The 15,688-nt window shown below is 40.6% G+C and overlaps 1 protein-coding gene across 2 annotated transcripts; it reads right to left on the bottom strand.

Moving 5' to 3' along the window:
* Positions 1 to 385: 385 nt before the first annotated feature.
* LOC143283055 (small ribosomal subunit protein uS8A) lies at positions 386 to 6,395 on the bottom strand. Of its 2 annotated transcripts, none has more exons than XM_076589082.1 (5): positions 6,302 to 6,395; positions 4,987 to 5,124; positions 4,359 to 4,438; positions 1,837 to 1,922; positions 386 to 512 (listed from the first exon to the last, which is right to left on the bottom strand). In XM_076589082.1, exons 2-5 carry the CDS (start codon positions 5,117 to 5,119, stop codon positions 419 to 421), a joined length of 393 nt encoding a protein of 130 aa, XP_076445197.1. In that variant the 5' UTR covers positions 5,120 to 5,124; positions 6,302 to 6,395; the 3' UTR covers positions 386 to 418. The 2 variants fall into 2 exon arrangements, with proteins under 2 accessions (XP_076445197.1, XP_076445188.1); XM_076589073.1 differs by having other exon boundaries at positions 6,298 to 6,367.
* Between the last annotated feature and the right edge of the window lie 9,293 nt (positions 6,396 to 15,688).

Below are 15,688 nucleotides of genomic sequence, written 5' to 3'. Positions count from 1 at the left end.
GAAACAGGGTTATTACAGACTGTTCACTAAAAAGCCAAAATCATGATATTCTTGCATATTACCTGAAAAGCACTCTGATCCAGAAATTTTTAAGTGGACTTCTCTTTTACGATTACATCATTCCAAATGAAACCTAAAGCACACTCAACCGTCAACCAGTGCAGTTAAAACACTCACAATGACATACCTGTGATAAGGCCTCAAAATCTCCAGTACATGTCACTAATACTTTGCTCTGCTGGTTTCCTATAAGGTGCCTTCTGTATGACCAGTTAAGTTGAAACTGGAAATTAAGGTTTGGGTTCATGCTGGAGATGCAGACAAGAGAGAAACAGGAGATAGAAATCTTCAGAACTCAACAATTCAATCAAAATTTCATTCCATGTTAACTTGAATGTTTTTTATTTCACATTTTCATTCAGAAGAAGTAGCCAAGGATTTTCCCTCCCAGATGTTTTCGCCTGGCCTCTTCGTGGTCCATGATCCCACCACTGGTAGTGAGGACAATGTACCTGAAACAAAAACAGCGCAAATTAAAAGAAATAATCGAGAATTTTTACTGCATTTATCATAAAAATAAGAAGCTTCTGAAAAAGGAAGCACTTTCATCAAATCTGGGTACTGAGTGGTTGAAAGGCTTCTCTGAAGTTCAGTGTGGTATTTCACGACCAATAAAGGGAAAATAACACTGAAGCTATACAGACATCGTTTTTATTAAAACCATGCTGCTCTTACTATAAACCAGCTTGTAATGGCACTGCCAGTGCAAACACTACAGAACAAAGACACTGTCAGCGTTGGACTGAGGTATGGAAGTCACTCCCCAGTATCAGTTTTCTATTTAATCTGGATAGGCAAATCATCCCTGGACAACTGCACAGCACTGTTCTATGGAGGATAAGTCAAGTTAGACCAAATGGATTTTCTCTGGGGAAAACACTATCAAAACAACAACAACAACAAAACAACAAAAACCAATGTCCCCTGACAGAAAAATCACAGGGCACTGTTAAATCCTGTGCAAAGGAAAGTGAATTCACACGTATAACTGTATTAACAGGCTCTAATTACTTCGCTGCAGAAGACAGCTCTTGCTATGGAGAACACATAGTATAACATACAAGTAAATCAGAAACACTGCAAATGTGAAGTCATAAAAAAAGGTAAACAAAAACAAACAACAATAACAACTTGAAAATGTTGGGAGTAGTAGTGTGTGCATTTAAAAGTATGAAAACTGAGTGATCTGTTGTTTTCATCCTTTGAATTCATATATTTTTTAGTTTTGGTTACTACTACTACTACTAATAGAAAAAGAGGGTGCTAGCTAGCGGGACAAAGGGGAGGTTACCTACTTCTGGGAGGTTATTGGACGTAGTTGCTTTTGTTTTCTCCGCATAGGCGGATAGTAGTTTGCACAGGACAGGAATGTCAGACTCCTACCGGTGTCTGCACTAGTTGGGTCACGGTTAAGTATGTGTAATTAAAAATGGTAAAATGTGCAGAGACAAATCAAAGCGCTTTCGCACCAGTCATTCACACGCATGCATAACTCTAAAACTGTAGAAACTAAAGACAAGGAAGGGCAGGCAAGGGAGGCTATTTTGGGAAGAGGTGGGTTTTAAGGCCAGACTTGAATGAGCTGAGTGTGGAGACTTGACGAAGCAAAAGAGAAAATTCATTCCAATCACAGGTCCAGAGACAGAGAAAGAATGGCGGCCAACAGTCGAGTGTTAGGGGCAGTTTTGTGAATGCATCTATAACACAGAGTGCTGATCTTGTACTTTATTTGGTGAGAGACAGGGAGCCAGTGGAGATGTTGCTAATGTGTCTTACCCAAACTGTCTGGATGGCAGGAGGTTGTTTGTCCAGTTTTCCATGTCACCAACTGACACATCAAATCGTGGGGAGATCACAGCACACTGCCAACACAACAAACAAAAGTACATTTTCAGATTTCAGACATCATATGGCATACACATACTAAAATGAAATGACTGGCAAGAGCTTATATCACCGTCGTCTCAAATCAGTGCAGGGCCTTGGTGGAAAACTCACAATCATGTGACAATGTACAACTTTAAAAAAAAAAAAAAAAAAAAAAAAATAAATAAATAAATAAAAGAGGGCGAAATTGTCTGTCCTGAACTTCAATGACACTAAAAAAACCCTAAATATTCTTAATCTTCGTTTTCAACTGAAGATAAATATGGAAGCTATCCTGCTCTAAAACTTTTCATCTCCCACATAAACTTCACATTGTATTTTACCATTGAATAGCATGAAACAAGTTGATTTTATAGGACTGTGTATGTGAAACAAAAAATTTGTAACCACACATTTTCCCAAATGAATAAAATCAAAGACTGGATCTGTGTTAAATGTTTTGATCAAAGCTAAACTGTATCATTCTCATATTATTTTAAGTTTGCACATGTAGTGCATTCAAATATCTTCAAAGTTTCTAAATCTCACCAAAATTATTTGGTGTGATCACACCAGAAATTATGTTCAATACTGTCTCCAATGTGAAGTCAGAGTGATTTTCAATTATGATTCCTATTTGATGAAGATCAACATTTGTGCCAAGGACTAGACTGCATAGTTGAAGCCATTTTAATTCAGGCTCTTTGACAAAGGTTGGTTGAATACCTTTTCCCAAAAATATGTTCAAGGTTTCTTGGACCACCTCTGACTTGACTTTGCTAGTTTATTATCTTATATTAACCCCTTGCTTGCTGAACATTTCAGCAATTTTGTTATTCCTGTGTGCAGAGGAAAAACAGTTCCCACCTAAGTGCAAAAAGCATGCACTACTTCCTGAAATACGAAGATATATCCTCGACATTTTGCATGATGATTGCTTATACATTGTACGTAACAAAGTTATTATAATTCCTTGGATAACTGTTATTGTTTAAAATCCAAACAAAGAACATTTACACGAAATCAAGTAGTAAAAAAATCTCTACAATTAAATCTAGGAATTCCAGTTAAAATTCAAATTCATTTTTGTTGGGTGACTATGGTCCAGTATATACAGTGTTATGAAAAGTGGACTGGACCATCTAGCATTTATTTTTTTAGGTGAGTTTATTTCTTACCCACACAAATGGGCTATCTGCAGGGAGAGAACTGGCAGTACTGAGTTAATGGCTGTAAACCTTTGAAAAATGTGCCGAGAATGATCTGTACTAGACAACACGATTGTGATGACCATGTCTGCAAGTGACTCGGAACTTGCAACTGCCTTTGTCATACAGTACAGACCATAGAAGTCCAAAGGATGTCAACAATCTTCAAATATTCTATAAGACGGTGAGAAACAGAGTAGGTTGTTTCCCTTCAGTCAACAATGAATAACGAATGATGAATATTGGACATGATCATGTCCTGTAGGCGTACAATACTACAACAGTGCAACAAAAGGGATCCAAGTCTTGCATCCCATGGCATGTAACCAGTTGAGACCTCAAATGTCCGTGCTCCTTTGGAAACTGCCAGTAAGTCATGCCTGCTTTGGTTTAGTTATATTACTCCACACCAACATTTCTTTATGGACTGAATGCATCCATTGTAAGCAGTGTAAATTTGAATTGAATTTTGTGTTTAATTCATTGTGTATAAAGCAAATCCTATTGTTTATCAAGATTTGTTGTCTCAAGGCAGTGCAGGGCCTGGGTGGAAGACATAATGTACTTAATTTCTTTGGTCATACATGAAAGTAGGTACACTACAAGCAGGCTGACTGGGGACATTGAGGCTTACACTGAAAATGCCTGTAACATGACCAGATTTAACCAGACAAGTCTTTTATATGCAAATAAAGCTGAATATCCTCTTTCCAATGCTGCCTTTGTTTTTCTTCAGTGTACTTTTTTTCTTTTTGCATCTTTGTAATGCACGTACTAATGTGTGAGTCTCAGATTTCTATTGGTGCCCAGTCTGGCTTGAAAAATTAATGTTGCAAATACAGCATTAAAAAAAAGAAAAAAAAAAAAAAAAGATATTTGTTCAACATTCATGCCTTGGTTGGGAAACTGCCTCATCATGGTTCTCTTGCTAAGGTCTTCAAACACTGATTGAGATCTTATTGTTGCCTGCCCTGAATGCCTTTGAGTAAGCACTGGTGCTGGACGGCATGACTAGTGATTGCCACACATGAATTCACAGATAAGTGATGAGTGAAGAACACTGCCCCCTCAAACCCCTACCCAAATCTTAATCTAAGAGAGCAAAGAATGAAGGGTTTATCATGTTCTTTAAAAGGGAACTAAGTGGACTTTTCATGTAAAATACATAGGGAAAATGGAAATGACCACTTATTTCAGACAAAAAAGAGAAAGAGAGGGACTCACTTTGTTCAAACGTCCTGTGAGGTTGACAACAATCTTGCCTGATCTGTGATCATCCACAACCTCAAACTCTCCAATGTAACCTGAAACGTACAGTGCCAACTCATTAAAAGAAAAAAGGAACATGCCCCACTACCATCCACCTCCCAAAACTCATTTCATAATTGTTGATCACCATGAAATTCAAGATATACACAAGATCAGTTTCTAGAAAAGTTCAGACTGACAAACAAATCAAATGTTCATAATTTTGCCTTTTTAAGTTCTATAGGCTAGAAGTGTCAAGATCCACAAATCCCTAATAAACCAATCTGCTTGCCATAAGAAAAGCACTTTTTGATGACCCAAAAGCTTCGATGAAATGTGAACATTTCCATCCATGTCTCAACACTGGTAACATTTCATTGTTTTAATGCACAAGCAAATTAATATCACATCAGACCTACCAATCTCCTTTTCCGGACTTTCAGGTTTGGTATACAACAAAGCTCCCATACACTTTTTGAACATTTAAACACACCCATACAGAAACCAACATGAAGTTGATCTGACATACAGCATGGACTGTGGTTTGACAAACTGACAGAATTTGAGAAAAAGAAAAAAAAAGAGGAGAGCCAAGCAAACATACCATGCTTCATCATCACAGTCAAGAACTTGATGATGACTTTGCTGCAGGGTCTAATCAGAACCTGACGTTTTCCTCCCTGCTCAGCACGGGAGATGTTCCTCAAGGCATCAGCCAATACGTTCATGCGCACCATCTTGTCTGAAAAACAAGGAAAAAAGCCATCATGATCAAAATAAAACAATATTACTTGGTCCAGGGTTTCAAAGTAAAAAAACAAAACCAAACCCAACAAAACAAAAAACCAATGCAGTATCTTCAGCAAAAGCTTGAAAGAATGTTAATGCTATAATCAAATTCTAGCCCATATAGTTGGAACAGCAGTTGCCTCCTCTGCTTTTCTGATGGTCATAGTCGGACACGACTATCATATATATTTATGGGTTCTATCAGTATTACATTGTTTCAACTGAAGGCAGGTAGCTGTCATGCAACAGCCAACTTGTGTTACAAGATGGCAAACTGGACATCAGTTGGATTGTTTCCTTTGCAAAAAATTGATCAATGCTCAAGCTCAGTGCCTTTAATCAAGTCCAAGCTAACACTAACAGTTTAAATCTTTACATGCACAGTAGAATGTTATTTTTCTGGACATCAGAATGAGATCGCTTTATTTCACCATCTTCAAAACTACATATACTGGAACTGAATAAATCTGCAAACTCCAGACGCACCTTTTCCATTGCATGTGATAAATACGGCTTCTACGACAGAGTGACTGTTATTTTCTAACAAGAACACTTGAATTGTTGCGCTCTTACTGACAAGTGGCATTTCACTTTTTCAGAGAAATCGGTGCTCAACTATTTTTTTCTGTTTTCATGGCCATGATGGAGCAGGGGGCCTCTAAATCCAATCTTCGATAAGGTACAGTCATCTGAAGGATACAACAAAAAATGGGTTTGGTAAAGCGAGAAGTCGTGTGCACGACTGATTCACTGGGATCCCTTCCATTCAAGTGAACGAAAAGTTTGTTATTGTGCAGAATCGTGATGCCGTTAATACTATCAGAAAGGCACGAGAACTGGAAGCCTACGTCCAGAGAGAGAAAAAAGATTTAGGTTTGTTCAATAGATACATCAAAACCGAATTAGGCTTCTGGAATACCACGAACGGATACAATCAGTTCGGTTTTGAGCATGCTTCGTTGGGAAAACATCATCAAGAAACAATTCTAAATTTGAGTCCAAACACATATTTTGTCTTCATATAAAGAGCAAAGCAAGTTTGCATTATTTCTATGACAAAGATGTAGTTTTAAAACGTACATATATCCCCGATGACAACAGATTTTAAATCACCACCACCACGTACCTACCTTCTCGGCGTGAACCAAATGCAAAAGGAAGTAGTACTGAAACGAGGTCATCGAGTGGACTTCCGACTTCCGGCAAACTGGCTCCGGTCTATATCTTCAAAACACGACAAAATCATGGGCTTCACTGATCCTGAAACACTGTCTTTTTCGATACTTTTACAAGATAAGCTTAGTCCAATTGTAAAAATCAAAATTATTGAGAAAATTCAATAATGTAATTAAAAAAAACCCAAACCAGCAGAAAGCATGAAGACTTAGTATCAATATACATGTGGCGTTGACCGGCACTGCCAGTGAATCCGGCGGGCATAACCGTGAGCCGGTGAAAAACAACTTGAAAACAAAGATTGTCCGGCACTGGCTCAGGAATGTCATAAACAGACAGACAGACACACAGACAGACACACACACACGCGCGCGCGCACATACACGTGTACACACACACATATACACACACACTCACAGACGGCACTGACACACACACACCGGCACACACACACACACACTGCACTGACGCACTGGCACACCGTCACACACACACACACACACACACACACACACACACACACACACACACACACACACACACACACACCGGCACACACACACACTGGCCGTGCTGAGCGCGCTGACAAACACACACTGACACCGTCACACACGCCACACACACACTGGCACTTCTGCCGCGCGGCTGCCGGCGGCACCGGCACCACACTGCGGCATCGGCACGCACTGACACAGAGAGAGAGAGAGAGAGAGAGAGAGAGAGACGCGCGCGCGCGCGCGCGAAAGAGAGAGAAAGAGAGAGACAGAGACAGATAGACAGACAGAGACACAGAGAGAGAGAGAGTGTGTGTGTGCATGTGTGACGGACGGTGTGTGTGTGTGCCAGTGTGTGTGTGTGTGTGTTTGTGTCTGCGCCGACGGTGTGTGTGTGTGTGTGTGTGTGTGTCAGTGTGGGTGCTGGTGTCAGTGCGTGTGTCAGTGGTGTGCCACGGTGTGTGTATGTGTGTGTGTGCGTGCGTGCCGCGGCGTGTGTGTGTGTGTGTGTGTGTGTGTGTGTGTGTGTGTGTGTGTCTGTGTGTGTGTGTGCCGTGTGTTTGTGCCCCAGTGTGTGTGTGCGCCAGTGTGTGTGTGTGTGTGTGTGTGTGTGTGTGTGTGTGTGTGTATGTCACAGTGCGTGTCAGTGTGTCACTGTGTATGCGAGTGTGTGCCGTGCCGGTGTGTGTGTGTGTGTGTGTGTGTGTGTGTGTGTGTGTGTGTGTGTGTGTGTGTGTGTGTGTGAATATCACGGTGTTCGTGCCCGTGTGTGTGTGTACATGCATGTGCGTGTGTGCGCGCGTGCGTGTACATACACCAGTACATTCACACACACACACACACACACACACACACACACACACAACAGGACACACCAGGACACACTGACACACACTAACACACGCTGGTGACACACACAGGAATCGTTACAAAGACACATATACTGTGATACACACACACACACACACACACACACACACACACACACACACACACACAACGACGCGCGCAGGAACACGCAGATCATTAGACGGCACAGAGGAGAACTTGAAGTACGTAGCCGTTGAATATTTGAACTCGGCTCGTAGTCTGTGCACACTGTCTGCCAAGTCTCGATAATTTCCCCGACTTTCATTAACTCTCTTGTAACAGAAGTTTAAACCCCTTGTGGCCAGGTATTGAAACAGCTGCAGTCACATTGAATAGCTGATGATTACTCTCTGACAAAAAGTTGGAGTCGTCGGCGGTTACCCATAGCGTGAGTGCCCGCCGGCTTAAATTACTGAACTTTCCTTCCAGTCAGCAGCTCAAAGGTTACACTTAGTTCCCTGCTGGACCTTTCTACTTTCAATCCTAGAACTCCATTCATCATTAGACGCATGAATCCAGACTGAGGCCTTTTTTTCACTCGATTGAACAATTCACGTGCAGATCTTGCGTACTGAAGTAGTGACGAAGGTGCGGGACGGCGGAAGGTAGGTTGACTAAGTTGTTAGCGGTCATGTCAACTAGTTTGGTTCAGTGTATCTTTCCGTAGAACTTGGCTAGACGGCCATAGAGATGTAGGAACAGAAGGACGAACGGCAAAACATTCTCCGGCCTCTCTCATATCAGTATCAGTATCAGTCGCTCAAGGAGGCGTCACTGCGTTCGGTCAAATCCATATTCGCTACACCACATCTGCTAACCAGCCATGATTTCCTGCAATCCTTCGATCGGCAGCGCCAAGTCGACGTGGCGATCTTACATTTTTCTAAGCGGCCTTCGATACTGTCCCCCACAAACGTCTTCTCCACAAACTGCAGGCTTATGGTATCAGAGGCAGCCTCCACATCTGGCTCACAAACTTTTTAACTCACAGGAGGATGGCGTTAGTAATAGAGGGTGACTCATCAAAAGAAACCAGTGTGGACTCTGGAGTACCCCAGGGAACATGTCTCGGCCCTCTCCTCTTCCTGTGTCACATTAACGACCTGCCAGACACCGTCAAGTCACAGGTCCGTCTGTTCGCCGACGACTGCCTCTTATTCCGCGAAATAAACACCTTTCAAGACCACCTACTACTTCAAAATGACCTCTTCCTACTTGAAACCTGGGCCTCTGACTGGGGCATGAAATTCAACCCAAAGAAATGCTATATCCTCAGCATCCAACAGTCCTCCAACTACAACTACTCCCTCTGTAATACCCCGCTCCAACATGTTTCCTCCAACCCATACCTCGGCATCATCTTTTCCAATGACCTGAAGTGGGGCACCCACATTGCCAACATCTCGAAGAAAGCAAACAACACCTTAGGCTTTCTCCGCAGAAACCTGCGCTTCTTTCCTCAACATTGCAAGAAAAACGCATATCTAGCCCTCATCCGCCCACTCTTAGAGTATGGATGCATTATCTGGTCCCCATACCTACAGCAAGATATAAACCAACTAGAAAAAATCCAACGCCTCTCAGCTAGGTTTATTACTGGCGATTACACCACAAGAACCCCCGGTGCCATCGCCAATATGTTATCTACCCTGCAGCTGCCAACGCTACAGAAACATAGAAGTGATCTACGCCTAACTTGTCCGTGTACAAGGTGGTTGAGGGGTTGGTACCGGCCATACCGCCTACTGGTTTCCTGACTCCACACAAAGAAGGACGTCGCATCAAACCTCGCGACTTTAAAGAATACGACGCAACAAGTGCCATCTCCAATCACATCAGGTACAATTCAAGATCCTTTGTATTAGGCAGATCTCAGACTGAGCAGTTCAGAAACTCCTTCTTTATTGGTACTGTTCGTGACTGGAACCATCTGGACGAGGCAACGGTGACAGCAACATCTGTCGAGCTTCAAAGCCCGGCTCTCAGGACACCAGTAATGCTAGGCTGCGCACTCCCCCCACACCGTTGCGTTTATGTCATAAGTGGCTATAGCAACGTATTCTGCAGCTACAGATATAGCCATTGTTCGTCAGAAAAAAAAGGAGTAATTTGCCCTTGATTAAGCCGGAAACAGAATTCGTGGGGAGTCTCTAAAAGCGAAAGTTGCGAGTTCGTCGATTGCATTAAAATTTTGTGTAAATGCTTCAGAATGGGTCTGGGGAAAACGGGAGTACTGTGTGCTCTGTTCGAACTTCAAAGGAAAAAAGGTGACATCGCAACGAATACCAGCCGCGAACCGATTGCAAAGAGCGTGGCGAGCTCAGAATCACTTCGTGAACTGAAAAGGACCGCACCCTCAGTGGCGACTATATGATATTCCTTCACTTTTCACGAACAAGGTCTTCAAAACAAGCACGGTATGTGATATTTTGAATCGAATATTCATTTTTTATGTTTCTAAATATATTTGTTTCAATTCAACAGCCAAGCCTAAGAATGTTTTGGGTCTGATTTCTCAAAGAGGGATAACTAAACTGTCTTCATTTCTCACACACTTATCTGTCTAATGTTTGAATCCAAAAGCACAATTTAACCTTTAAAACGGAGAATTACAATACATCAGCTGACTGGTCTTTTTCAACTTCCAGTCACCAATGTTGTATCATTCAAATGGATTTTTGTGTGTGTATTTGTTTGTTGGTCACATTCTTAGCTGTGATATTTATTCAGCACACATATATGCATCTCTGCCACATAGTACAAGACTGACAAGTGTACCCCTGAAAAAAACACGACACAGAATTTCCATTGTACAACATTTGTCAGCACATACTTTTTTCAAGTGGAAATGCTTGCACATTTTCAGAAAGTGCTCTGACAATGATACTGAGACAGTGAGATCCTTGCTACTTCCACAGGCAGTGTGAATGTTCACACACACACACACACACACACACACACACACACACACACACACACACACACACACAGATAGATAAAGCATTGTTATTGTTGCAAATTTAAACAACTCACTGGCTTGAAATTCTGCACATGCATAATGCAGTGGAAACCAGTGCTGCTGACAGTAAATTGAGTAATTTTACAAAATTTAACAAATTTGGAAGTAAAAATATGTAATGATCTGACAGCTTTGCTTCCCCCTTTTCACCAATTTGACACTGATGACACAGTGAAAGATGACTTATTAGGGCCTGAAGACTGTTTTGTCAAAAAATTTAGACTGAAGGGGAGTTACAGTAGTGGTTGTCAATTTGTAGAGTGTGTGTGCGTGTTAGTTGAGAGCGGATTGATTCAGGTGGATCATTGGTATTGACAAATTGTGTAAGACAGTCAGATTATTATCTGTGTATGAAGTTGTTTTTTTTTAAGCTTTCTTCTTGGGAATTGTCGAGTTTGAATGCTCCTGATATTTTTTTTCATACTGATGTGAACAGATATTGCAAATGTTTATATACTGTTTATATTTATCTGATATAATGTTGATTTATATGCAATATATACATCACTTGTATACAAGAGATAATTTGACTTCAACAGCCAAAGCTTAAACCCACTGCTTGCTAATAACATTGCTCATATGGTGCATTTAATTAAGACTTCAGAAACTGTTGCTGTGATTTTTCTTCTTCTCTTTGAGGGAGAAAGGTGGGGGGTGGGGAGGGGTGCAGGGTGGTTCAAAGCAGTTAAGATTCACTGCAGAGTTTTGTTTTGTTTTCTTTCTGATCATGGAAAAAAAATCAAAACTTTGTGAATGTAGACATTGAACTTCAATACAGATGTATATCACACACACACAAACAAACGCGCGCGCGTGAGCACACATGCACAACATCCAAAAACTAAATGGTGCTCACATCATAAATAACTCAAATTGTTTAGACAATTGTTCATTGTTTAGCATTTAGGTATGAATGAATGATGAATGATACAAAAAAAGAAGAAGAAAATATCTAATCAAAGTGATTTCATCTTATGGTGCAGCATACATGCATGTGTGCATACAGTACTCATACATCATTGCAAGTGACATGCATTGATAAGTCTTATCAAGACTCCCAGACATTCAGGCACACCAGTCTGGTACAATCAGCTTACCTGTATACCCAAAATGTATATGTCTGTACTTTCACCAGGTTAAAATATGTATTTCTCTTTATGGAAGCCTGTAAGTTCATTGTATCTAACGACTGGCCAAAGGATTAACACATACATACCAGCTTTCTCTTTGCTGCCATTTTTTAGAAACTGGTAGTGCTGTAAATTCTTTGTGTAAATATTTGCATTTATTTACATATGCATGCCCCACCTCCCATTTTTATTTCCTGTATTTTGTTTTTAAATCATAAATATATATTTCATTTGTTTATTGCTAATAAAATTTGGACTGTTTACAAACTGCAGTGTAAACAGGTCTGAGTCAAACACAAACTTGAAGAAAATCACTTTGATAAGATATTTTCTTTTCTTTTCTTTTGTTTCATTCATTCATACCTAAATGCTAAATAATAAACAATTGTTTAAACAATCTGATTTATTTATGATGTGAACACCATTTAGTTTTGGATATTGTGAGTGTGAGTGTGTGTGTGTGTGTGTGTGTGTGTGTGATCTACATCTGTATTGAAGTGCAGTGTCTATATTTACAGAGTTTTGATTTTGTTTCCATGATCAGTGTTATCTCAGCTGGTTTGAAGCATACTGCACCTCCCCACGTTTCTCCCTCAAAGAGAAGAAGAAGAAGGAAAAAAAGAGAAGAAAAATAACAGCTACAGTTCACATTAGTGTGGAAAAAATATCAGGAGCATTCAAACTCCACAATTCCCAATAAGAAAGCTTTAAAAACAATCTTCATACACAGGTGATAATCTGACTGTGTTACACAATTTGTCAATACCAATGATCCTTCTGAATCAATCTGCTCTCAACTAACACACACACACACTCTACAAATTGACAACCACTACTGTAAGCCCCCTTCAGTATAAATTTTATGAAAAAACAGTCTTCAAGGCTCTAATAAGTCATCTTTCACTGTGTCATCAATGTCAAATTGGTGAAAATGGGGAAGCAAAACTGTCAGATCATTACATACTTTTACTTCCAAATTTGTTAAATTTTGTAAAATTACTCAATCTACTGTCAGCAGCATTGGTTTCCACTGCTGATGCAGAAGTAGTAGTGATGTCTTCTTGGACTTGCACATCTGACAGCTATGACAAAAAAGAGAAAAGAATATATAATTATAGCTTGAATGTTATGACATTTGTTTTAGTTACACATTTTCATTCAACCTGCATACAATCGCTAAAATGTATCAGATCTATTCACTGTGTTATGCATGTGCAGAATCTCAAGCCAGTGAGTTGTTTAAATTTGCAACAATAACTATGCCTTATCTATCTATCTATCTATGTGTGTGTGTGTGTGTGTGTGTGTGTGTGTGTGTGTGTGTGTGTGTGTAAACATTCACATTGCCTGTGTAAGTAGCAAAGATCTCACTGTCTCAGTATCATTGTTACAGCACTTTCTAATAATGTGCAAGCATTTCCACTTGAAAGAAGTATGCGCTGACAAATGTTGTACAGTGGAAATGCTTTGTAGTGTTTGTTTCAGGGGTACACTAGTTTTGTACTATGTGTCAGAGATGCATATATCTCTGCTGAATAAAAATCACAGCTAAGAATGTGACCACAAAAGAAACACACACACACACACACACACACACACACACACACACACACACACACACACACACACAAATCCATTTGAATGATACAATATTGGTGACTGGAAGTCGAAAAAGACCGGCCAGCTGGTGTATTGAAATTCTCCGTTTTAAAGGTTAAATTGTGCTTTTGGATTCAAACATTAGGCAGATCAGTGTGTGAGAAATGAAGACAGTATAATCATCCCTCTTTGAGAAATCAGACCCAAAACATTCTTAGGCTTGGCTGTTGAATTGAAACAAATATATTTTGAAACATAAAAATGAATATTCGATTCAAAATACCGTCACATACCGTGCTTGTTTTGAAGACCTTGTTAGTAAAATGTGAAGGAATATCATCGCCACTGAGGGTGCGGTCCTTGTCCACGAAGTGATTCTGAGATCGCCACGCTCTTTGCAATCGGTTCGTGGCTGGTATTCAATCGTTGCGATATCTTTTTTCCTTTGAAGTTCGAAAAGTACACACAGTACTTCGTTCCTCCCGTTTTCCCCCAGACCCATTGCTCAATTTTTTTTTTCCTAACGAACAAGGTCTATAGCAGCGTTGGACTGATTTGAGTTGAACTGCAGTGCACCTTTACGATCAATCTGTTTGGACTGCAGCCGATATAAAATATACAGCTGACCACTTCAGCCGTCTAGATAATCCAACTGCATGTTTTTTTTCTCTTTCTCTTTGTTTTTATCTTATTGTCTATTATATTTTATTTTATCATTATCATTAATTTTTAAAGTCGGGGACCAGTTCGAGAGCAGTGCAAGGGAAGTAACATTTCTCTTTATGGCATTTGTTATAAAGTGGTGCTCTCCCTTTAAGTATCCCCCCCCCCCTTCCCTTTTTCTTCCTTTTTTTTAGTGAACGGTCTTTATTTTTGTCATAATACTGAGTTTAATAAGCCTAGCAGGTTTTCTTTTAAAACAAAGGACATTTACAACTTCAATGCTAACTTCATCATTATTATATTCATATTTGATGAGAAATTACTCGGGATGTGTTTAAACTGGATCGCTGTCCATTTTTTGTCTCGTCGACAGAGAGAGAGAGGGGGGCTGGTGTGTGTGTGTGTGTGTGTGTGTGTGTGTGTGTGTGTGATATTTCAATGTTCCCAGCCAGCTATTTCAGGTGATGCATAAAAAAATCTGATTATTATTGAATGAATGTTTTATGTTATTTGGAGGTATTTCCGTGATCGGGAGGCGGTTGTAACAAGAAAAGAAATTTAGCCGAGTGTTTCTTGACTGCCGGTTTTTTTTTCTTTTTCAACTCACACACACGCGCACACGCACACGCACACACGCACGAGCTACGTACTCACACGTTCACATATACACACGCACGCACGAACATACGCACACACACACACACACACACACACACACACACACACACACACACACACATCTCTATGTAAGTATGTATGTATGTATGTATCTGTCTGTCTGTCTGTTTGTCTGTGTGCGCGCGCGAGCGCGTCTCTCTGTATGTGTATCAGACACACACACACACACACACACACGCATGTGCACACACACGTGTGCATTCGCACTTTCATTCGGGTCCATGCGCATAGTCACTAGTTCACGTGGTTTTCTTTGATGGTGCAACTGGTTTACCACATTTGAACATGTAGATGTATCACGACACTCACTGATTCCAGAGCAAGCGAATACCGAAGACTGTTGCTTCAGGGACCATGCACCCCTTCAGGGACCATGCACCCCTTCAAATCCAAGCAGTGTGTCAAAGGCCGAACAACACAGAGAGAACTCGTGTCAGAAGAAACAGCGAATGGCGGACAATTCCCGGCAATCGAAAGCTGCTTTTCTTCAACTTAAATTTTGGATCACACGGCACGTTGTGGCGTCAAACACTGATGACGGTAAATCAAAATAATGAGGTAATTAATAAGTATAATTTTGTTGTTGTTGAAAACATGCAGTACCGTTTAAGAAAGATGGTATCATCGAATTTACTTTTCATATTCCTTGTTCCAGTCTCAGTTCTGTTTTCAGATGTACTAGGTTGGGCGTGTCTAAGTGTGGGGAGAGGAGGGGTGAGGTGGGGGTGTGGGGTGTGGGCACCAGCCCCCCGATGTACCATAAAAGTGCAAGGAGGAGGTTCAACCCCCAGGCTAGTCGAATTTCAGACACCACATAGCCACCAAAGCTTTTTGGATCTGAACAAAATATACATAGGCCTACTTTTGATTCACATTCGATACTATAGT

The sequence above is a fragment of the Babylonia areolata genome, chromosome 1 (genome assembly GCF_041734735.1).
Source record: "Babylonia areolata isolate BAREFJ2019XMU chromosome 1, ASM4173473v1, whole genome shotgun sequence".
In the NCBI taxonomy this organism is placed as follows: Eukaryota; Metazoa; Mollusca; class Gastropoda; order Neogastropoda; family Buccinidae; genus Babylonia; species Babylonia areolata.
Note: the sequence above shows the minus strand (reverse complement) of the source record. Positions and strands in the feature narration are given on the sequence as shown.

Coding starts and splice junctions, on each gene's coding strand:
- LOC143283055 (XM_076589073.1), bottom strand. CDS start 6,352: ATGACCTCGTTTCAGTACTACTTCCTTTTGCATTTGGTTCACGCCGAG. Junction 5,125..6,297: donor GGTTCACGCCGAGAAGGTAG/GTACGTGGTGGT, acceptor CTTGTTTTTCAG/ACAAGATGGTGCGCATGAAC. Junction 513..1,836: donor CTGCCATCCAGACAGTTTGG/GTAAGACACATT, acceptor TTTTTGTTTCAG/GTACATTGTCCTCACTACCA.